The sequence below is a fragment of the Pseudorca crassidens genome, chromosome 15, assembly GCF_039906515.1.
Source record: "Pseudorca crassidens isolate mPseCra1 chromosome 15, mPseCra1.hap1, whole genome shotgun sequence".
Classification (NCBI taxonomy): domain Eukaryota; kingdom Metazoa; phylum Chordata; class Mammalia; order Artiodactyla; family Delphinidae; genus Pseudorca; species Pseudorca crassidens.
The window spans coordinates 75,959,209-75,982,636 of NC_090310.1; the positions used below are offsets into that span (position 1 = coordinate 75,959,209).

The 23,428-nt window shown below is 51.6% G+C and overlaps 1 protein-coding gene and 1 long non-coding RNA gene across 6 annotated transcripts in view; both read right to left on the reverse strand.

Annotated features, from left to right (window-relative positions):
* The window catches only part of SULF2 (sulfatase 2), a 140,664-nt gene that overhangs the window by 9,307 nt on the left and 107,929 nt on the right, over positions 1–23,428 (reverse strand). For all 5 annotated transcript variants that reach the window (XM_067708375.1, XM_067708374.1, XM_067708371.1 and 2 more), the window contains exons 6-11: positions 22,734–22,884; positions 21,368–21,543; positions 16,997–17,125; positions 15,516–15,572; positions 14,190–14,319; positions 12,098–12,290 (exon numbers count right to left, since the gene is read on the reverse strand). In XM_067708375.1, the coding sequence (XP_067564476.1) occupies positions 12,098–12,290; positions 14,190–14,319; positions 15,516–15,572; positions 16,997–17,125; positions 21,368–21,543; positions 22,734–22,884 (836 nt within the window). The remainder of the gene's footprint in view (positions 1–12,097; positions 12,291–14,189; positions 14,320–15,515; positions 15,573–16,996; positions 17,126–21,367; positions 21,544–22,733; positions 22,885–23,428) is intronic.
* On the reverse strand, positions 538–9,694 carry LOC137207955 (uncharacterized). The gene is made up of 2 exons (XR_010935390.1): positions 9,097–9,694; positions 538–7,735 (listed from the first exon to the last, which is right to left on the reverse strand). It is a non-coding gene; the product is annotated as an uncharacterized lncRNA (long non-coding RNA).

The window sequence follows — 23,428 nt, forward strand, 5'->3', positions numbered from 1 at the left end:
CATACAGACGGCCAATAGGCACATGAAAAGATTCTCATCATCACTAATCAGTAGAGAAATGCAAATCAAAACTACAATGAGGTATCACCTCACACCGGTCAGAATGGCCATCATCAAAGTCTTCAAATAACAGATGCTGGAGAGGGTGTGGAGAAAAGGGAGCCCTCCTACACCGTTGGTGGGAATGTAAAGTGGCGCAGCCACTACGGGAGACATTATGGAGGTTCCTTAAAAAACTAAAAATAGAGTTGCCATATGATTCAGTAATCTCAATCCTGGGCATATACCCAGACAAAACTATAATTCAAGGAGATACACGCACACCTATATTCATAGCAGCACTATTCACAATAGCCAAGACATGGAAGCAACGTAAATGTCCACTGGCAGAGGAATGGATAAAGAAGATGTGGTATATATATACAACGGAATAATACCCATAAAAAGAATGAAATAATGCCATTTGCAGCAACATGGATGGACCTAGAGATTATCATACTAAGTGAAGTAAGTCAAATACCACATGATATCACTTACATGTGGAATCTAAAATATGACACAAATGAACTTATTTCCAAAACAGACTCACAGACATAGAAAACAAACTTATGGTTACCAAAGGGGAAAGGGGGTGGGGGAGGGATAAATTAGGAGTTTGGGATTAGCGGATAACACACTACTATATATAAAACAGATAAATAACAAGGTCTTACTATATAGCACAGGGAACTAAATAGACTATATGTATAAAACTGAATCACTATGCTGTACACCAGACGCTAGCACAACATTGTAAATTATACTTCAATAAAAAAAAATAGAAAACAAAAGCATGACTCTGAGAGTAGCTCCAGGCTCACACAGAGCTCTTCCTGTTTGCCTCCAGACAACTGCAGATATTCTAAGAAATCAGGACAATGGAAGAGAAATTTGTCCTACACTCGAGAGAAAGGAAAGTTTAAGAAACAGTCCCCCTAGGCCCCAGCATGCCCAGAAAGTTCATTCTTCTCCTTCTGAGGGACAATTCCTTCTCAAATGATGGGGTCAGCCAATCCTCAGTTGCACCCCAGAGGCTACTTAAAATAGAGGATCGGGAACTGGATTTCTTAATTGACACCCGTGTGCCTTCCTCTACCGTCGCTCAGAGGATTTATCTCAACCTGTCACTGCTGCTTCTATACAGTCAGTCAGTCTCTGGACAACCTACTACATTACCCACATCTCAGCCCACCCTAATATCTTTTAGGGCCTCTTAACACCCATCGTATCTAATTTCCAGCTGCTCACCAGCAAACCTCTTGATAGAGATTTGTTACGTAAACGTGATGCTCCTCTAAAATGTAATCAGAAGGGCATTTTTATTTCCTTGCCCTCAGACCAAACCCCAGATCGACTTTCCTTATTAGAAACTCGTCCTGATTTAAATTCCTCTGAAGAGGGTGAGTCTTTAACAGATGTCCCAACTAGTCCCTGGGCCACACATGCCAATGAAGTTGGATTGCTACCAAGTGCTGAGCCTGTATGCATGACCTGGAAGAAAAATAAACAGGTCCCTTCTCTGCAAAGAGATACAAAGTGAGGAATTAACCCTATGATAGACTCTCTTAGAGCTGGGTGTGCTTGTTTTTACTTCCTCACCTTGTCACACTCCAAGTGAAAGTAGGTACATTTGTAATGAAAGAAGGTAAATTAGGCCCAGTCGGGAATCGAATCTCTTGATTTGCACAAACCCTAAGAGCCATAAACTCTTGTAATTCCCGGGCACCCTGTGGTCCCTAACCCAGCTGTTACCCTCACTTCGACTCCTGCTGACCCAGCTTGGTTAATCTGAGCTCCACTCAGATTCCTCTTCAATCCCATGCTCCTGACGCACACCTTGTCTGCATTTACCTCTCAAGGGAGACCGGTAAGAAGGACTGGCATAGCCGTCGGGGAGAAGTTTTCCTTCTACCCTTCTAGGTTCTTCTGGCTGGTCTAAGAATTAAGTTGACTTGAGACAGGTTAACAGGAGAAAATCAAACAAATGTTTAATAATGTATCCATGGGAGAAACCCAGAAAAACCTGGAAGCCCTCACCTGAAACCCTCAGCCAAAGACAAAAGAGGATGTAGAGGGTGGGAGATCCAGTCAGGGGAGGCGACCAGGAAAAGCACAGTAAACAAGGGCGGCTGTGACACAGATTTAAGCCCTGGCCCTCTCCATGGAGAAGAGTTTCCAGAGATTTGGTCAACCTCCTCTTACAGGGACAGAGAGGGAGACACCGTTACAAATGGAGATTTCCCTTACAGACGTCAATGTTTCTTGCAAAAGGGCAACTCCTACTAGGTTTTCAGTTTGCCGTGTCTGCTGTTTCCTAGAAAATAACCAGCTCAAGATAATGTGCCAAAGAGATGTATTTTAGGGTAGCAAATTCTGCTCCCCTACGAAGCCTTACATTAGTTCTGTCCACACCTCTGGTTCTTGGCTTACCTGATCGTGATAAACCTTTTCATCTACACTGGCCATGGAAATGATGGGATTACTGCTGGCATTCTAGGACAGCCTTTTGCCTCAGTTAAGTCCTACAGCGTATTTCTCATGTCAGTTAGACTCTACGGCACCAGGTACGCCCCCCTTATGTACGTGGCCATGCTGACTACAAAGCCAGTGCTCTAACCATAGGCTCCCCCAGTCACCTCTGTTTCCCATGCTGTGTCTGCTATGTTACAAGTTCACAGGATGCAGCACTTCTCTGCGTGGCGAGAGACCACCTGTGAGCAGGCTCTTAATCTACCCATCACCGTCCATCATTAATACTCTAAATCTGGCTCCTTTACCCCCCTCCCTGATGGTGGAGAGCCCCACTCCATGCCACACGAGTGCCTCGCAACTACAGGAACGGTCTCAGAGCCACGAGATGCTCTCTCAGACATTTAGACAACCCAGACTTACTTCAATTTTGTGATGGCTCCTGTAAACGAAGTTTCCAGCGAAACATAATAACTGGTTATGCTGTGGCTCCCCACGTGAACCACGTGAGGCATATTCCGTGCCCACTGTGAGACCAGCCCACGCGGCTGAACGCATCGCTCTTCCTGGAGCACACAGACGAGCAAAGGGGAAACTGCCACGGTTTACACAGATTCCAAAGATGCTTTTGGAGTCCACCATGCTGTGGGTACGATTTGGAGATCCCGTGGATTGCTGACTTCTGCAGGTCCTCCTGGCGCTAACGGGTATATAATTGCTGCCCTGTTATCACCTCGCTTCTAACGCTGCTGTTGTTCACTGCTCAGGAGACTGATGCTTTATCTTTAGGAAATGATAGGGCGGAAAGAGCTGCTAAAATTGCAGCTCAACATGCCCCCTTTATCCTCTCTCCACCCAATTCTTAAACCTGCCTTTATCCCTGACTGATATTAACTATCAGGCAAATGCCCCACAATCTAAAAAGGACAAATGGACACAAAAAAGGTACCAGACAATGCTCAGATAAATTAGACACTGGGCCACATGTACTTCAGGTGGTTCCTTTTCCTTTCACCTTGTGGCTTGAGCTTACCTCCCATCAAATGAGATGTACTGTGCAGACAGGAGAGTCGTCTTGCCCTGGCAGCCATGGAATTTCTGACCAAATTATTTCCCAGTGCACTACTAGTGAATTGCGCCTAACTTCCGGGAGAAATCGGTGTGCCCTCAGAAGTCTTACCAGGCCCACACTGCCCTTTGTGGCACTCCAACAGATCTTATAGATTCGCCCCCAGCTTTAGGCTATTCTTGCTACTTGGTTATCTTTTACATGGTTAGTGGAAGGACTGAATGCTATCCGACTAGATGTGGTGATGCCACACAGTGGTAATGAACTTAATAACTGAGGTTATTCCTAATTTTGACATTCCTTTATGGATTGAATCAGACCAAGGAACTCATTTTATAGCAGAGATAAACCATCTGCTTGCAAAATCTCTGGGGTACTCATTAAAATTCCATACTCTGTACCATAACTCCACCATCAGGGCAAGTGGAACATAAAAATCTAGATATAAAAGGACTTTAGGAAAAGCTCTGGAAAGTAACTGGGCTTAAATGGTCAGAAGCTTTGCCCCTGGCCTGTATAAGGATCAGGAACACTCCAACAGGAGACATGGATTAAGCTCTTCTGAAATAGTGCTTGGATAACCCATGCCTACTGGCATCTCTAAACTTTCTATTTCTGGATTAAGTGGACATTGTGGGAACATAAGTGAATAATTTGATGCTCTGACCAGCTGCCTACAAGAACTGACGAGTGTACTTTAAGCTTATTGCCAAGAGGGAAAAGGGGCGTGGCCTCCCCGACTGACACCCTGACGTCCCTTTTGACCGGGAGACCAGGTTTACATCGAGGACTTTAGAAGAAAACATGCATTGTCACCTCTCTGGGAAGGACGTTATGAGGTACTGCTATCTACCTACACTCCCTATGTTACCACCAGAATAAAGGGAAAATCCTCCCGGGTTCATGCAAGTCATGCCAAATTGGCCTAGACCATCGCTCTCAAAACAGCTGGGAGACAGTCCCCACAGGTGACCTCAAAGTAAGGATTTCCAGGGCCACTTCCCAGGCCTGGAAGAAGCTGGCATCACGAATTAGACAGCTTTTCCCAAGATCATGGATCAAGAAACTTCACTTGCAGTCCCACTCCTGGACGTACATCTGTGGAAAACTCTAATTCGAAAACATACATGCACCCCCTACGTACAGCAGCACTATTTACAATAGCTAAGACATGGAAGCAACCTTAATGTCCATGGACAGATGAATGGATAAAGAAACTGCGGTACATATATACAATGGAATACTACTCAGCCATAAAAAAGAATGAAATAATGCCATTTGCAGCAACATGGATGGACCTAGAGGTTGTCATACTAAGTGAAGTAAGTCAGAAAGAGACAAATACCATATGATATCACTTATATGTGGAATCTAAAACATGACACAAATGAACATATCTATGAAACAGAAACAGACTCATAGACATGGAGGACAGACTCGTGGTTGCCAAGGGGGAGAGGGGGTGGGGGAGGGAAGGATTGGGAGTTTGGGGTTGGTAGATGCAAACTATTATATACAGAATAGATAAACAACAAGGTCCTACTGTATAACACAGGGAACTATATTCAGTATCCTGAGATAAACCATAATGGAAAAGAGTATGAAAAAACATGGGTATATATATATGTGTATGTGTGTGTGTGTAACTGAATCACTTTCCTGTACAGCAGAAATTAACACATTGTAAATCAATTATACTTCAATAAATTAAAAAAACTTCGTTTTTACCTATTCCCCCCCCTTTAAGACTCCCTATATATTCACACACTAAACAAACAAACATGCACCTTCTCTTACTAATGACCACTTTCCCACATTCATTATCATTATCAGGAGGCTGAGCGGACAGTGCTTGTCCATCTAGCCCACTTCCCCTCTAAAAGTCTCCACTATGGGCTCCTTTTTAACCTGTGTCTTGCTTAGTAACCTTTACTTTGTCAACAGGTCAGGCATAAAGCAAACACCCCGTTGTGCCAGTTTACCAAAGCCTGGCCACGTTAATCAATCAATCTGACTGTTGGTTGTGTCAACATCTAGACGGTACAAGTGCCCCTGAGCTGGTCTGCGTTCCTGCCAAGATGCACACTGTGGACTAGGTACAGAAGATGGTTCAATGACAGGGAATGGTATCCACGACCGAAAAACATCGCTCTGTCTCTCCTTCTGGGGAGTTATCGGGGCCCCGGAAAACCTCTATAGAAGCTCAAGGGCTGTCCCTCGCCCAGGCTAAAAACAATAGGTGAAAAATTTCCCTTTGCATTGAAAACAAACACTGGACCTTTCCTGGGTGACAGGCCAGGACAGTACTGCAGTCAGACTCAGGGGTTTGATTCCACAGGTGGCATCTTCAAACCTCTCATGGAGACTGGAAATGACCCTGGCACTACCCTTTTTAGTATAAACATCTGCCAACTCACCAAGTGTCCTGGATGGCTCACCAGCCACCCTTGGGGTAGTACAGCTGCTCCCCTGATTAAGCTGCCCAATACCACACTATATATATGGGTGGACCAGAAATCTGGACTTCCTTGGCTCAGTGACAGAACCAAGCTTTAAAGGAGCTCAGCAAGGAGGAGCCTGTGCATCACTGGTGAAAACATTCCTCCTGTGTAACCCAAATGGGACAAGGAGTGTCCACCTTACCTCTAGTAAGAGAGAAGGTTAACTCTTTGCATCAGTGGAGGGAAGCATGGCCATTTTATTGGACTGACCTACACCGGGACTAGGGACTGGTTTAATGGGGGTGGAGAAGGGGCTTCGATTTGTTCTTTTGTTTGTTCATCCTCATTCTAATCTCCGTTCTTTTCTCCCTTTGCAGAGCTCTTAGCACTCAGCTCCTAACCGGATTTCTCTCTCCATGGCCACCAACTCTCCTTTTAAAATGTGAAACTTCCTGGTCAATTTTAGAGGAACGGTTAGGGCTCAGAGCAGGTCACCTCAAGATATGCCACAATGGCATATTGGTTCTTTTGAATTAAAGTTACTTAAGAAACAGCTGGTGGCCAAAGAAAACATAAAAAAACACTGACCCTCCTCTTTCCCCCCTAAAAGTGGGAAATAAATCTCGCATGTGAAGGTCCCTTCCCTATACCAGGAGAAGAGAAAGCATCCTTATCACCAGAGTCAGGGAATTCAAGGCTAAGAAAGCTGTATAAACTAACTTTCCTCCTTCATTAGTCTGCTGCCCCAAGGACCAGCCCCTTTGCTCTTACATCTTCACAAATAATTGTTTCCTTGTCTAAAAATGATGTGTAAACAACGTGCTTTGGTCGCTCTGGGGTCCCATTTCTATGAGACCTCTGTGTGTATGAACTAACTTTTTTCTCCTGTTCATCAGTCTTGTGTCAAGTTAATTATCTGACCAGCCAAGAGAACTCGAGAGGGGCAGGGGGTGAATTTCCCCCTCCTCAACACAGGCTCAAGTCAGAGCCCAGATTTCTCGTATCTTCTGTATTTTAAAAGACAAAATTGATCAAGTTGCTAACACTTCAGAAAAAAGGGGTTGGGGGAGGGTGGTCACGGAGAAGCACAGATTTCCAGCTTCTCGAGAGAAAACGGGAGGTGTGCTGCCCACACCGGGCCCACCGGCAGCGTGGATGGCGGGGCAGGAGCTGATGCGCTGCCTCTTCCTACGGGGCGGAGTGTTTCCCGTTTGGCCACAGTCCCCGCTCCTCCTCCCATTTTAGGTCTGACCTAGGCCGGCCTCAAGCCTGTAACCCCGGTGCCCTGAAACATCCATCTGTTTTTGGAGCAGGGCCTGGAGGCAGGCCCGACCCGGGTTTCTGCTGGGCTCCTAATGACCACCAGGTGGCGACCAAAGGTCGAGGACTGGCTGGAGGCCAGGTGGTGGGGCCCAAGAAGGGAGGAGGGGGTTCCCTCTTCCGCAGGGCCCAGGCCAGGGCTCCAGGATCTGGTCTTGCGCCACATCCCCCAACCCCCCGACCCCGGGGCGGTGGCTTGTACCTTTCCTCCTTGTATCAGAGTCTCATGGGCCAAAGGATCTGGGGGTCCAGGTCCAGGAGAGGCGTTTCTCTGACAAAGCCTTGGGCCTTTTCTGACTCCGGGCAGCTTTCTCCTTGGCTTTTTCCTCCCTGAGTTCAGTCTCCATGAAGCCATAGTGCCTGGGCCCGAAACGCACACAGTACTGAGCTGATCTCCCTGCGGGAGGAGGACACCCCTGCCTAAGAGGCCCAGGAAGCAGACCCAGGGGGTTCTTTCTGCTCCTCTGTGTTGCTTGCTCTGGCGTTCTCCACGCCCCCAGCCATACACCCAGGGGTCCCCAAACTATGGCCTCCAGGCCCAATCCAGCCCTCTGCCTGATTTTGTACGTAAGTTACTCTCAACCATTTGCAGAGCCCTTGGCCGTTTTCTTGCCACAGTGATGGAATGGAGCATTTGACACAAAGATTGTTTAGCTCCCACAGCCTCAAATATTTACTCTCCGGCCATTTACAGCAAAAACCTGCCAGCCCTGGTGTACACCTTGTCTGGGACTGAAGCCATACCACTTGCTCTCTTTGTCACCCTAGGTGTCTTTATTTCCAGGGTCCTGGAGGTGCCCTCCCTACCACATGTACTGGGAACGGGGCACTTCCTAACTCAGTGGCCAAGAGCTGAGGCTCTGGGGGCTTCCCTGGTGGCGCAGTGCTTAAGAATCCGCCTGTCAATGCAATGGACACGGGTTTGAGCCCTGGCCCGGGAAGGTCCCACATGCCGTGGAGCAACTAAGGCCATGTGCCACAACTACTGAGCCTGCGCTCTAGAGCCCGTGAGCCACAACTACTGAGCCCGCATGCCACAATTACTGAAGCCTGTGTGCCTAGAACCTGTGCTCCGCAACAAGAGAAGCCACTGCAATGAGAAGCCTGCCCACCGCAACGAAGAGTAGCCCCTGCTCGCCGGGACTAGAGAAAGCCTGCGCGCAGCAACGAGGACCCAACGCGGCCAAAAATAAATAAATAAATATATTAAAAAAAAAAAAAAAAAAAGAGCTGAGGCTCTGGACTCTGATTGCCTGGGTGCAAATCCTGAGCCAACGCACAGGCAAGTGAGTTAATTTCCAAGCAGCTACATTCTCATGACGATACCCGCCTTCCAGGGCTCTTTGGAGTTTGACATGAAACAGACCTGCTAAATATTTCAGCACCTGGAAGCTGGCATCCAGCAGCTTCTCTGCTAGTTAGGGACACTGCAGCTGTGACATCCTCGCCCAAGGTCACAGCTGGGCCCTCCCACCTCCCCAGGCCTGGGAAGCCCGACGCAGTGTGGCCCGCTCTCTGGGGTGGGACCCACAGGAACTTCGTGCTTCCTCTTCCCCTGACTTAGAGCACTTCCCCTCTGCTAGTCACATGGCCTGTTCCTTCTACATACTTGGCTCTCGTTTAAATGTCAACCGACCACCCATCCTACAGCCGCCGCCCCTCTCCACCTGGTCACACCACTGTTTCATTTCCTCCATGCATTTTGCACCCAGGGAAGTGATCTTCCCACTTTGTTAACTTGCTGACACCTGGTCTCACCTACGAGGTCCGATCCGTGTCTCTCAAGTTCACCTCTGTAACCTCAGCAGCTGGCACACGGCAGGGCTTGCGGATTTGTTGGGAGAAGAAATGAATAAACACCGGCCACCTGGACCCATCCCCGAGGCCTCATCTCCTCCCCCTGGGTCCTGGGTCTCCCCCGTGTTCTGGGTTGGCTGCTCTGCCTGCTTCCTCAGCCCACAGCCCACAGCCCAGGGGGTTAGGGTGAGCCGGGGTCTGAGCTGCTCTGGGCCAGGGAGTCTCAACCTCACAACTGGCAACACTCTGGGGCCAGATAAATCCTGGCTGCGGGAGACTTGACCTGTACCTCACAGGACGCTTAGCAGCGTCCACAGCATCCGTTCACCGGATGCCAGTAGCATCCCTCCCGCTGCCCATCACGCATGATTACGACAGCCAGAAATGTCACCGCACGGCCAAGTGTCCCTGGGGGGCAAAATCGCCCGCAGTTGAAAACCCCTGCTCTAGGCTGGCTGCTCAGAAAGGAGTGACAGAGACCATCTTGCTGGCAGGCACGTGCAGGAGGAAGAATACTGGGCCAGGCGATGGGGCCCAAGTCGCCCAGGTGGCCGTGTGAGCTGACCTTTCCTGTCTGCTGTGAGGAGCCACCCTCGCCTTGCTCCCAGGATGCTGTGAGGGGCGTATCAGACAGGGCTGTGATGTCACACCGTCCTCACAGGAGGGCCTGGGTTGAGCCGAGTCTCGGTTATTTAGGTGCATTTTTCTTTCCTCTAAGAATTAATAGGAAAAAAAAAAAGGCTTAACTGAGTCGCAAGTTCTTGTCTTACTTAAACATTACCCAGTGTGCCACGTGCTGAAGCAAGAGGTTAGCTGTGTAATTCAACCAATCATTTTATCCGCTAAAGAAAGATTAGCTTAGTAGTTGCTAATCAGCTTGGGAGGATTTATAACGGGGGATCATCAGTTGGGATGCGCCACTTGAGGCAGCAGCCGAGTTGTTATGGAGACACACCTGCTCTGTAACGAAGGTGTCCTCTGCAAAGACAGGAAGAGACCTCAGCCTGTCGCCAGACACCCAGTCTCTAATTAGGCTACAAGGGAATCTGATTCAGCCTGAAAAAGGAAGGGAATTCTGACACAGGCTACGGCAAGGACGCACCTTGAGGACATTATGCCGTGTGAAGTAAGGCAGTCACAAAAGGACAAATGCTGCGTGATTCTGCTCATAGGAAGTACCTAGAAGAGTCGAATTCAGAGAAAGCAGACGGGTGGTGGCCAGGGGAGGGATGATGGAGAGTTGTTGTTTAATGGGTACTGAGTTTCAGTTTTGCCAGAAAAAGAGAGCTCTGGAGATGGACGGTGATGATGGTTGCACAACGATGTCAATGTACTTAAAAAACGGTTAAGACGGTAAGTGTTAGATAATGCGTATTGTACCACAATGAAAGAAAACAGAACTAAAATCTCCAATGAGGCTTTGGCTCCCATTAGGTCAGGGAGCAAGACATGCTAGCCAGGGGACTGGATCTCACTGACGCCGAGTCCTTGGCACCCAGCAACCTGCCAAGCATCCTCAAAGTCCGGGCGCATCCTTATCTGAACGTTCGGCAGGGAGCGTGCTTCCCAGGGGAGCTGACCCTCAGAACGGGGTCATGACTACCCAGTGTGACAGCTGAGTCTTGCAGCCAGGTCCCCCCTTCCCCTCCTCTGCTTGCTGGTTTTCTAACTTTCTGTCCTTCTTCAGTCCCTGCTGGGGGGAGGGGTGAAGGTTAAGGCAGCTTCTCCAGTTGGGATGGGGGGCTCTTCCTCCTTGCAAAGTACAGTTGACCCTCGAACAACGTGGGGTTCATCTGTGTCTAACTTATAGTCAGAGCCCCGTATCCGTGGTTTCTCTGCATCTGTGGATTCAACCAACCACAGACAGTGGAGAACTGTAGTATTTACTATCAAAGAATATCCATGTGCAAGCGGACCTGTGGAGTTCAAACCCGCATTGTTCGGGGTCAACTGTATAGTCGATTCCTGTCATTCGCGGTGGTCCTGTTCTATAGCGTCACCTTGATGCTGAACTAGCGAGTGTGGAACCAGTGTTCCTGGGGGAAATACGGGGTAAGATTCCTGCGAGCTTCGGGTCACAACACGCTTGTCCACCATCAGTACTGGGCCTTACTGCATGTGTGTCTCTGTCATGTCTGTTTAAAGACACCCGATTTGGGCTTCCCTGGTGGCGCAGCGGTTAAGAATCTGCCGGTAAGGGACATGGGTTTGAGCCCTGGTCCGGGAAGATCCCACACGCTGTGGAGCAACTAAGCCCATGCGCCACAACTACTGAGCCCGTGCTCCACAACAAGAGAAGCCATCACACGGCCAGTGATGGGCCCGTGCACCGCAACGAAGAGTAGCCTCCGCTCGCCGCAACTAGAGAAAGCCCGCGCACAGCAACGAAGACCCAATGCAGCCAAAAATAAATATATAAATAAGTAAATAAATTAAAAAAAAATAAAGACACCCGATTTAACGCACGTGTTGATTCACCGACATTGAACTCACGGCAGCGGCACCGCAAACATGACACTAAACAGACATGAGGGCTGAAGGGAGAAGGCAGAGCGCCACCTTGGCCCAACCTCGGCTGGGAGCCTGCACGTTGGGTGACTCGAAATGTTGTGCCACTTGGCAAGTGAACCCGTCCAGTGCCCGGAGTGCAGCTGGAGGGATCCTTTGAAAACACAAATCTGATCCCGGCTCCTCTGCTCAAAACCCTCCGGGGGCTTCTTTCTGGTCTCAGAGGGGCCCCACCACGTGGTGCGGGGCCGTATCCCTCTCTCCTCACTTTCTCTTTCTGGTCCTGCTCTTCTTGGCCCTGGACACGGTCAGCTTATCTTCCTTCTTTATTACTCTCTGCCCCCTGGGACGGGTGGATCGAGAGGGGTGGGATGTGGATCCGTTTGAAGAAACTACTAGGGCTGCCCAGGTGCGGTCCCTCCCCTCCGATCCCCTCCCCTCCCGTCCTGCGTACTCTTCTTGAAGAGCTTCTTCCGGCGTCCGGACAGGCTGAGCTGCTCATCCCCGCTGTCGCAGACGCAGGCCTCGCCGACCTGTGCGTAGTACTTGGGCACCAGGTTGGAGACGGCCCTGCCCCCGGGCCGTGCGGGGCCCTTGCACTTGTGCAGCTTCAGCTTCCCCGCGGCGTCCTCCACGCACTGCCACTTCTGCAAGACACACCGCGTCCTCAGCCCTCCGGGCCTGGGCCAACCTGCTCGGCCGCTTCTCCTGACTGGCGGCTGCCCCACCGTTCCCGTCCACCCCGGAGACTTCCCTCTAGCGGCCTTAGCTGGACACGGGCTCAGACGGGCTCTGTGATTGGAACGAGCTGCTCCATCATGGATGGACACCTGTCCACCGTGGGAGGAGCACAGAAATGGTACCCAGGGTGATGCGCTGTGGCCGAGGGTGAGCCCTGTCACAGGGAGGCCCCTCTAAGCGAAGCTCCGGGGCCGCAGGGCATGGCTCGTGTGCAGGGAAGGGCCTTCCTGGAAGGTGCAGCATGAGACGGGCAGTGGCACTGGGGCTGGGGGGATGGGGGAGGGAGGGCAGTTGAGCAGGGCTGTGACTGCATCTGCCGGCAGGGGAATGTCTGGGCTGGGCTGGGGTCCTGGAGGACCTAGAGCTGTAAGTCTGGGGGCCATGGCTCGATGCCTCTGCTGCCAGTCTAGGCCCCCAACCCACCCCCGGCGCTCCTTTCCTTTGGGTTAAGCAGTGCGCTCAGATAATCTGTTCTGAAGATGCCGATACTTGCCCTCTCCCCTTCCTGGGACTACCAGACCCTCAATCTGCAGGGAGAGAGGGGGGAGGGACCAGCAGGGGGATTCGACAACAATCCCAGGGGGACAAAGGGCCCCTTGGTCTCATCGGCTCATTTCTTGTAGCTCAGAACTGAAATCGGAACCGCTTCTGGGATCTGCCCAGATCATCAGCTCCAGGAGGGCAGGGCTTTCTGTCCAGGGCGTCTGAGGCTGTTGCTGCCCCAGTGCCTGGAACCGTGCCCGGCTACAGAGGCAGCACTGAATGCCGCTCCAGTGTAAACCAAAGCTCTCGCTCAGCGGCACAGACAGGTACTTCCCAGACAAGATGCCCTCCAGAGCATGGGGAGGGGTCGGGGGTTGTGAACAAACGCTGGGCGGCCAGGGGCACAGCCACGAGGACAGGTGGCTGCTAATTCTGAGTCTAGTGATAAGACAGAGCTGCCTGGATGCAGCCTGTGAGACCCACCCAGCTCATGCCCTGGCCTTGGCAGCCTTGGTCTATTAATGAGAAATGGAATGGGGAGGCCCTGGCTTTACTTATTCTTACTGGTGAAACAGGCATGCATCTTCAGGCCTGAGCCGCTGTGGACGAGCTCAAAGTCCCAGCTCACAGACCGAGGCAGGGAAGCACCTCCTGTCTGCCCTGCTTGCTCGTCAGCCCTCCCCTCCCCGCAACCTCCGAACCGCGCCTCCTGCTTGGGTCCCTCTTTACAAGGTTCTGCCCCCACCCCTCCCCTCTCCTCCCCAGCGCCCACCTCGGCCTCCTCAGAAAGTTCAGACTCTCCGAAACATCAGTCACAGTTTCTGCTACCTCTAAATACTATTTGGATTATAATTTCCTTAATATTTCTCTTGAAATCAATTCACATTTTTAAAACTTATTTACTTAAAAAGGTAATTTCCTATTATTCCTATATAAGTGGAAAACCAGCCACAATGATGCTCTGGGAGAGTGAATACAATGTAAATGGTTATTTAACTTTGTAAATACTGTGCAGAGGTTGGCTATGTCTTTGTTAAAGAGGGATTGGGCATGAGTCACAGCAGCTAAAGACACACGTGCACCCCCAGGAGACTTTGCCTCTAATGTGAGCAGGATTGGAAGAACTTTCTGAGTGTCGCCTGTACCACCTGGCATCACCCTGCGTCTCACACATCAGCAGGGGCGCTGGCCCCACTGGCTCCGCTGGTCTGAAGGCCGAGGAGCAGGCCTGAGTCGTGGTTAGCCGGGGTGGCCACTGGGAGGGAAGAAGGGAGGGCAGGGGTACCATCCCCAGCCCCAGGGCACCAGCCGAGCATCCTCACCTGCCCCAGCTGCTCGCACGCGGTCTGGTACTCGGCCCGCTGACACAGGTCTTTCACACGCTGGTACTTGGGCAGGAAGTTCTCCTCCGGGGCATCCACCTTGTCACTGTCCCTCTTGTGGAGCAGTTTGCTGTGGGGCAGAGAGCGGAAGTGGGGCTGGCCGCCCAGCCCTGGAGGAGTGCACGGCCCCGCTCAGCCCTGGTATAGGGTCACCATGGAGGATGCAGGTCCAGCCAGGCCACATCTTCTGATTGTCAACAGACTTAAGAAATGGGGATTTTCTACAAACAACAAATGCTGGAGAGCGTGTGGAGAAAAGGGAACCCTCTTGCACTGTTGGTGGGAATGTAAATTGATACAGCCACTATGGAGAACAGTATGGAGGTTCCTTAAAAAACTAAAAACAATTACCATACGACCCAGCAATCCCACTACTGGGCATATACCCAGAGAAAACCATAATTCAAAAAGACACGTGCACCCCAACGTTCACTGCAGCACTATTTACAATAGCCAGGTCATGGAAGCAACCTAAATGCCCATCGACAGACGAATGGATAAAGAAGATGTGGTACATATATAAATGGAATATTAGCCATAAAAAGGAACGAAATTGGGTCATTTGTAGAGACGTGGATGGATCTAGAGACTGTCATACAGAGCGAAGTAAGTCAGAAAGAGAAAAACAGATGTCGTATATTAACACATATATGTGGAACCTAGAAAAATGGTACAGATGAACCGGTTTGCAGGGCAGAAATTGAGACACAGATGCAGAGAACAAACGTATGGACACCAAGGGGGGAAAGCGGCAGGGGTGTGTGTGTGATGAATTGGGAGATTGGGATTGACATGTATACACTGATGTGTATAAAACGGATGACTAATAAGAACCTGCTGTATAAAAAAATAAATAAAATAAAATTCAAAAATTCAAAAAAGAAATAAAAGGAAATGGGGATTTAATAAAAATTCTCCCAAATTACATGAGTTGGCAATAAGTTAAAAAGCATGTGAGACATTATACAGACAGGACAAAACGTGTCTGAAGGATACAGGTGGCCTCCAGATGCAAATTCTATGTCAACCATAGGAAAAGCGAACGGGCTTCCTTGTATACAGGAGGCTGTGGACACAAATTCCCAGCCCCTGGTGGAAGGTGTCATAATAGCAATGGGATCCCTCCTGCCCTCGACAGTGAGATCTTTAATATCATGGGTGCAGGTGGGGCTGCCAGGTGCTTCCTGGGACAGGGCAGAAGGGGGTTACCCAGGTGCTGCTCAGCTCAAATGTCCTGGGGCAGCTCCTCCAGGCCCTGGCACTCACCCTCTCTCCACCAGGAAGGAGTCCCGCCAGACCCTCATCTTCTTTTTCAAGTGAAACCTGGGGGAAAAAAGCACACTTCCATCTTCTCATCAATGTGTGGGGCTCATGTGTCCCTCTGTCCTCCCAGAGGCAGGGATGGTGCTCAGAGCCAGCCTTGGTTCACAATCAGCACAGACCCGGGGGCCAGTTGGGGCGAGCGGAGGATGCTCACACCCCCCAGGGCAGAGCTGTATTTCCCCAGAGACTTGGGTCTGAAGGTACATGGGGCAGAAATGACCCAGGTCAAAGTTGCTCTAAGTCACACATAGTTGTGTGTGTGTGTGTCTCCGTGCCTCCCAGGAAGTCCAACAGTTCCCCAGTGTCAGAAGAGATCGCTTCCTCTTTAGTTCAGCACCAGATGCAACTTGTCCTGACTTCAGGTTAATTACATTGTGTTTTGGCAGGATTTTTTTCTCTTTGATCCTCTGCAGTTGGATTTGTGTAATTTAAGTGTGCATTTCATGTCGTTTCACTCTATCATTTCCATCTCCCAGATGGGGCCTCAGGCTGAGAGAGGAAGCTTCCATCCTGCACCTGACTCCGGGGTGTCCTGGCTCCCAACCCAGTGCCCCCGCCCCCCAAAACATGCCCATTTTGTACTCTTAAAGCTCATAACACCTTCTAGTCAGAGGGAGGAGGCTCAACAGAGGTGGTTCCTCCTACAGGACAATCGGATGTGGACAGACAGTGCCCATCAGGGCTGGACCCGCTGAGCTGCAGGAGATACAAGCTGGAGGCTGCATCAGTGCTGTGAGGCTAACTCAGTGGGCAGTAGCACTGGTGGCCACTAGATGTCGCTGCTGCCGCAGCAGTGAAAGTGTCCTCCTCCTTTCCTGTCCCCGCCAGACTCAACTCACCTTCCCACCTAGTTTTTGCTCACCATCACTGTTCTTTTTTCTGCCTCCAGCACACCTAGGAATATGTTCCCATCATACCATCCGGCCTTAGAGCATGACGATTAAGAGACTCTAGCTGTAGCCTAGAGGCTGAATGCCCGGAGTTGGGTCCAGACCTGCTAAGAGACCTCTGACAAGTCACTTGACTTCTCTGGATTCAATTTCCAAATTGCTAAGATGGGATCATAATAATGCCTACCTCACTGCGTTACCGTGAGGATCAAAATGATAAAATCCCCTACAAAGCATAGCAAAGGCCTGGCATATAGTACGTGCTTAATTAGTGTGGATATTTTTTCAAGTTTTATACAATTTTAGTGCTGGAGGGTCCTCGACTGGTCACCGTGGCCATATTCCAGCTGGGAAGGTGGACTCTTAGAGAGGGGGCTTCTTTCTCTCCCACGGCAGGTTAAGTGGTCAGGATGGGGGGCCCTAGAGCCCCAGCTCCTGACCTTGGAAATACCCCCTCTCAGATCCACATGGCTCGGCCACGAGTTTGTACAGTTCGGGATGCCCGGTACCCCAGCACCCACCCCGGCCCCTCACCGATTTGCTGGCCGCTCTGTGTCCAGCAGCTTGAGGATGGATTTCCCATCCATATCCGAGGGGATGTCCAGTCCTGCGATGTCCAGGATGGTGGGGGCCAGGTCAATGTTGAGGACAATGTGGGGATTCCTGAGGGAGGCATGGAGAACAGGACTCAGTCACCTGGGCAGTGATGACCCAGCCTCCCTCGGGAGAGGGGCCGCCGGAGGGATGGAGACCGCCAGGGGCTGACGCCCTGAAGGTGGGAAAGCTGCCACTGATCGTGTCACTCTCCTGCACCTCAGCCGTCAAAGCTCCCCTCTGTGCCCCAATTCAGCTAAACCCCACCCCTAACCTGTACCCGCCACACCACCACAGGGGCTGCACTTCACAGGCCCCAGCTGGCTTCTGCTTGTCTGTTTCTTCTGCCAGGAATGCCCTCCCTGCCCCCACTCTCTGAGCAAAGGACACCTTCCTTTAAGACACACCCCAAATCCTGGATCTTCCCCCGGACCCTTCTCTGAACCTCTGAGGCAAACACTGGCCCCCTTGCTTTTCCTAGAAGGCCAAGAACAGTCTGGCCTCAGGGCCTTTGTCCTTGTGTCCCCTCTGCCCGGAATGTTCTTCTTCCAGACTCCAGTGAGCACTCTCACTCACCACCTTTAGTTCTTCCCTCAACGATTACCAAGTGGCCCCAAGATCCCCATGCTCTGGGGCTCACACCCCACTGTGATCCCCTCCCCTTGAAGGTGGGCCAAACCGCTGGAACATGGCAAAGGTGATGGGGATGTCAGACCAAGGTGATGTCACGAGACATACGACTCTGTCTTGTTAGCTGACCCGCCCTCATTTCTTAGTATCCCCTGGCTGGCTTTGAAGAACAAAGCTGCCATAAGATCACCCCTAGCAAGGACGCCTGCTGAGTACTCTGAGAGGCAGGCTGTGTGAGTTCAAGTCCTCTGTTTGCACTTGAACAGCCCCCGGAGTGGGGAAACAGGTCCTTCCCCAGTTGAGCCTCCAGATGAGACAGCAGCCCTGGCTGATGCCTTGATTTCAGCCTAAGCAGAGGACCGACCTAAGCTACGCCTAGACTTCTGACCCACAGAAACTCTGAGATAAAGCACGTGTGTTGCTTTCAGTTGCTAAGTTTCTAGTGATTTGTTACACAGCACAGATTACGGACACAAGGCCCTTCCTGAGGACCCCATTTAGAACTGCACCCCTCCCTGTGCTCAGCCCCTTCTTTGCTCTGTCTTGCTCCTGAAGCCTTGTCACGCTCGCGTTTTACTATGTATTTTACTCATTTAACTGGTTGGTTGTCTATTGCCCAATTAGAATCTAATGGGAAGGCAGTCGTTTTTGTCTGTCTTGTTCACTTCTCTATCTGTAGTACTTTTACACTTAGAGAACACAGTAGGTGCTCAGTAAGTGTTAGTTAAGTGAGTTTTGTTATTTACCGCTGCCATGCGTCTGTCACTTCTTCCGTGTCCTGCTTCTACATGGGGTGTTCCCGACATGGTGGTTAAGTGACTTTCAGGCTGTGCCCGGCACAGGGCCTGCACCGGTTGGATGGATCATGGCCGCATGGACACATTCTCCATCAAGGTGGCACAGTGCCCTCCCGGCCCCTGTCTGGTTCCCTGGGGTTGGGGGGCAGGGCCTGGGTCCGAGGGTCTCGGATGTCTTTCACTTCCTCTCTCTCTCTAGCCCAGCACCTTGTGAACACTGGACAGGTAGTCAGGTGTGCTGGTTTCAGGGGAACCACTGACTGAAACCGCCCGTCCTGACCAGGCAGGTAGTAATCATTTGCATGAGTTATCTTACAGCAGGAGGTCCTGGTAAGGAACGCGGAACTGACACGCTACCACCAATCAGAAGAATTCGGGAAAGGTCAAAAGGAGAGAGGAGACGCCAGTCCATATGTCCTACCAACCTCCCAGAATCCTTCTTGCTAGAATCTATCTTGGTTGAGCGATGTGCGGGCTACCAGGAAGGACCCTGAGTCAGAATGATTGGCCAGAGACAACCCGGAAACTAACCCCATTACCGTAAAACCCCAGACTGTGAGCCACGTGGCAGAGCAGTTCTCCTGGGGTCCCCGACCCTCCTGCTCTCCCCTGTCTCAGAGAGAGAGTGAGGCTGCTCTCTCTCTTGCTTTGTCAGTACCTGTGTCTCCTCAGACAATTCCTTTCTGAGTGTTAGACAGGAGCCCACTCTTGGGTTCTGGAAGGGGTCCCCATTCCTGCGACACTGGGGTGGTCATGGGGGTGAGGCTGGGGAAGGTGGGTGAGGCTGCCTGGTGGAGGGGTTTGAAGCTGGCAAGAGGCGTGACCAGACCACTTAATCAGGCAGGAGAAGGGAGCTGGAAAAGTCCGTTGGGTGAGGGGGCGCCAGGGTGAATGTTGGCAACTAGCAGCTGGATTGACCTGAGGTTGTCCGCGGGTCCTGCTGCCCCCAGGCTGGGTGGGACGGACAGGACTGCTTTTCCCACCCAGCACCCACACCTTGCTTGGTGGGAATAGTTTCCACTTCTGGAGGCACTACCTGGCCCCATTCAGATTCCACCGCCTGATGTACTCAGCCTGGTCACACAAGGTTTTCTATCACCCTGGCTACAGTGAGTGGCTCAGGGATGGACACGTGACCAGTCAGGGCAGTGAGAGTCAGCCTCAGGGCTTCCGTTCAAACCACTTTTAGGCCATTTCCCAAGCGGAATGGCCTAAAAGTCTGGGGCTGTGGTGACCCTGCCACCATGAGAAAAAAGCTGGCCTGAGAATGAAGCCAATTCAGAGGATGCAGGACTGAGAGATGGAAAATGAGAGCTTCCTGTTGTCATTGTGTGACTGCTGGATCCCACCATACCTGAAGCCAGCACTAACCTTGGACTTTCCAGTTACCTTAGTGACTGCATTCCTCATATCCTATTTTATTTGCCTTGTTCAGTTTGAGAGTCATTTCCGTTTACAACTCAAGGAGTCCTGGCTGTCAGCCCCAAGTCTGACATTAGCACTCTCTTTCTCTGTGGTTTTGGGTCCTAAGAACCAGATCACAGACTCTGAGGCTGACCAATACAATAAGAGATGCTGGATTATAGTTCTGTCCACCTTCGTTTTTCGAAAGCAAATAATCCCAGTGACTTTAATGGTCCTATATATTCTTACCTAAAAAGGAAAAACATTTACAAATATCAAAGTCCCAGTTTTGAGACGAATTCCAGCTCCTTCCCCCCTGTGCCATGTAACCTCAGGCAACTTAACCTGTGCCTCTGTTTCCTTGCGTTTAAAACAGGGACAATCCTAGCATCCACCTTACAGGGTTGCTGTCACGCGTAAGTGGATTACCTGGATATAAGGGCTTAGACCAAAGCCTGAAGAATCAGCACTGGATCAGCACAGCTATCGCTATAATAGCTATTATTATAGGCGGGGCCCTGAAATCCAGACAGGCAGGGATTTGATGAGGTTGGCAGAGGAACAGTGATGAGGCTGGGCTAGAGCTCACACCGTCTGCTTTCTGGAATTTCCACCAAACATCCCAGGCGGTGGGAACATCTTGGTCCTAAGACGGCGCCGCCAACGCCCTTTCGGGAGGAATTCTGAACAAAGCCGAGTCCGTGCCCGTGTGTGGTCTCGGCTCAGAGGGAAGTCAGACCTGATGCGCACCTGAGCGGTGACTTATCTGCATTTCAAAACACGTCCGAGTTGGTCTCCATGATGTCTGGGCTCATCCGAGGACGCTGCTGCTGTGATTCCTGGCCTCTCTACCTCTCCCTGCCCCAGACACGGCATTTTTGCTGCCAGAACATATCATTTCAAAGGTTAACCCAAGGGCAATGCTGGCCAAGGGCCCACGTGGCCCTCGAGGAAGGATGGGGGAGGCTGCTTCCCTTAGCGCTGTGGCCAAGCTGGCCCAGCTGATCTCAGTGGATGACGCCGCCCGGGCCGAGATGGCTGGGCTCCTCCCTGACAACCTCCAGACCCAAAGACCGCTCAGGCCAGACAGAAGTCGAGGTGGCAAGCCCATGCATTGGTGGTGACACATACACAGTCCAGGTCCCCGATTCCCCGGCACAGTGCCCACCATGGATGGTCTGTTTTCACAGGTGATAACAGCTCCCCGATTCCCCGGCACAGTGCCCACCATGGATGGTCTGTTTTCACAGGTGCTAACAGCTCCCGGCCTCTCCTTCCCCAGTAGAGGGGTGTGCAATCCTCCCCGGGTGGCATCACCACCGTTTCGCTCGGCACCGAGGTCCGCCTGCCTGAATCGTGTGCCGCCCCGGGGAGTGGCACGGGGCTGCCCGCTGAGCTGCCTGCCCATCCGGGTGCCAGTGGAGCCTGGAGGCCTCCCTGGGACTTTGGGGTGCTGGGGAGGGGTGGGTGATGCACTTACAGCGAGCCGGCCTCCACGTTGGGGCCCCTAACGTAGAACGGGACCCTGATGTCGAACTCGTAGGGCATGGACTTCCCTTTCACCAGGCCGAACTGGCCGATGTGGTAGCCGTGGTCGGCGGTGTACACGACATACGTGTTGTCCAGCTCACCTGTCTCAACCAGCATGTTGTAAATCTGAAACGCAGGCGGGGTGGTGAGGACACGCGGAGGGAAGGCGGGCAGTGCGCCCGGCCCACTGTCCCAAAACACGATGCTGTGCTGGGGGCTCAGGCCCCTGTCCCTCCGGCTTCGGGTCTTCGCTCAACTGTCACCTCTCGGCGGGGCCCCTGGGGCTGACCCATGCATCACTGTAGCCTCCCCACCTCCTGTCCCCCTTTACTTGTCTTCCCAGCACTTCTCACCTCCCTCTCTTCTACTTATTCGTAGACTGTGTCCCTGCATCAGAATGTACGCCCCATCAGGGCAGGGACTGCTGTCATTTTATTCCCTGCTGTGTCCCATGTGTGCTGGCACTCGACAAATGCTGTTGGGTGAATGAGTGAATGAGTGAATGGCCTGGGGCAGGAGTCTGTGATCTACAACAGCGCTGCGCGACAGAACTTTCTGCAACGCTGGCAGTGTTGACACCTACGGCACCAGCCACACTTGGTTACTCAGCACTTCAAACGCGGCCAGTGCACCTGAGAAACTAAATTTGAAATGTCATTGTATTTTACTGAATTTAAATAGTCATGGATAAAATTTAAGAAATATATCCATGCAATGGAGTATTATTTAGCAATAATAGTAATAAAAAATGAAGCGCTGAACATGCCCCTACCCGGATGAACCTTGAAATCATCACACTGAGTGACCACATATTGTAGGACTCGTCTTACATGAAATGTCCAGGATCCACAGAGACACAGAGTAGATGAGCAGGTGGCTAAGGCGAAGGGGTGAGGTGGGGGGAGGTTGGGGTAATGGCTAAGGGCTGCGGGGTTTCTCTCTGGGGTGATGGAACTTCTAAAATCGACCGTGATCGTACAACCCTGCAGACATATGAAAACCACTGAAACATACACTTGAATTGGGTGAGCTAGGGGGTATGTGGATCATAGCCCCATAAAGCTGCTAAAAAAACGTCCGCAGCTGCGGGCGGCTCCTACAGTGAACAGAGCAGAGCTGGAATACAAGCTCCCCGAGGGCAGGGGTTTCGTCTGGATTGCTCAGAGCTGTTTCCCTGGCCCGGAAGGGCGCCTCTTCCTTCTGCCTCTGTTTCCATTCCTCTCCAGATGATGATGCTCGGAGGGGTGTGGGGGGAGGGGCAGGGAGGCTGCCGGCCTGGCGTGGCTGGGATGCTTGGGGGTAGGAGGGCGGCCTACCGTCTCCATGGAGTCATCCACGGACAGGAGGGTCTGCAGGCGCTTCCGCTGCAGCATGTTGGTGAACTGCATGTGGATGGGCTTCATGGGCCCCGTGTAGCGCATGATCCAGTGCTTGTCGGGGTTGGGTGCATAGTTGTAGCTCGGTGTGCTGGCGGGCAGACAGGCACAGAGGTCAGGTCAGGCCAGGGGTGGGGGGTGCCTGGGCCCCGCCCCCAGGTCCCCCCACGCCTCAGGGGAGCAGCCTTCCCCGCGCTGGGGCTGCAGCTCAGGGTGAAGCCGCCCCCACCTGGACGCCAGAGCGTCGGGGGCTCTGCCCCACGTCAGGTCAGCATCTCTCCACATGCGGGGTGTGCACGTGGGAAGACTGGGGGGCACAGCCGTAGGTAACCTGGAGCCCCAAAGGGAGAACGTCCCTCCCATTTAAGCCCGGTCAGCACGCCCGTCACGTGAAGGCTAAAGTCTCAGTCTGTGCCGGGCTCTCCTCAGCACCTCTCTAGAATCTGCTCGCCTCCCTTTTGAAAGAAGGAGAGGGCCTCCTGTGGGCACAGCACCCAACTCTAATTTACTAGCACTGCATTTACTCTTCAGTTACCTTGGGTAGATGGCAAATGACAGTTATTGTGGTTAATTAAGGCGTGACTACCGAATTTCCTTTTGCAATAGATTTTGGTTAAAAAAGAGGAAACTGGTTA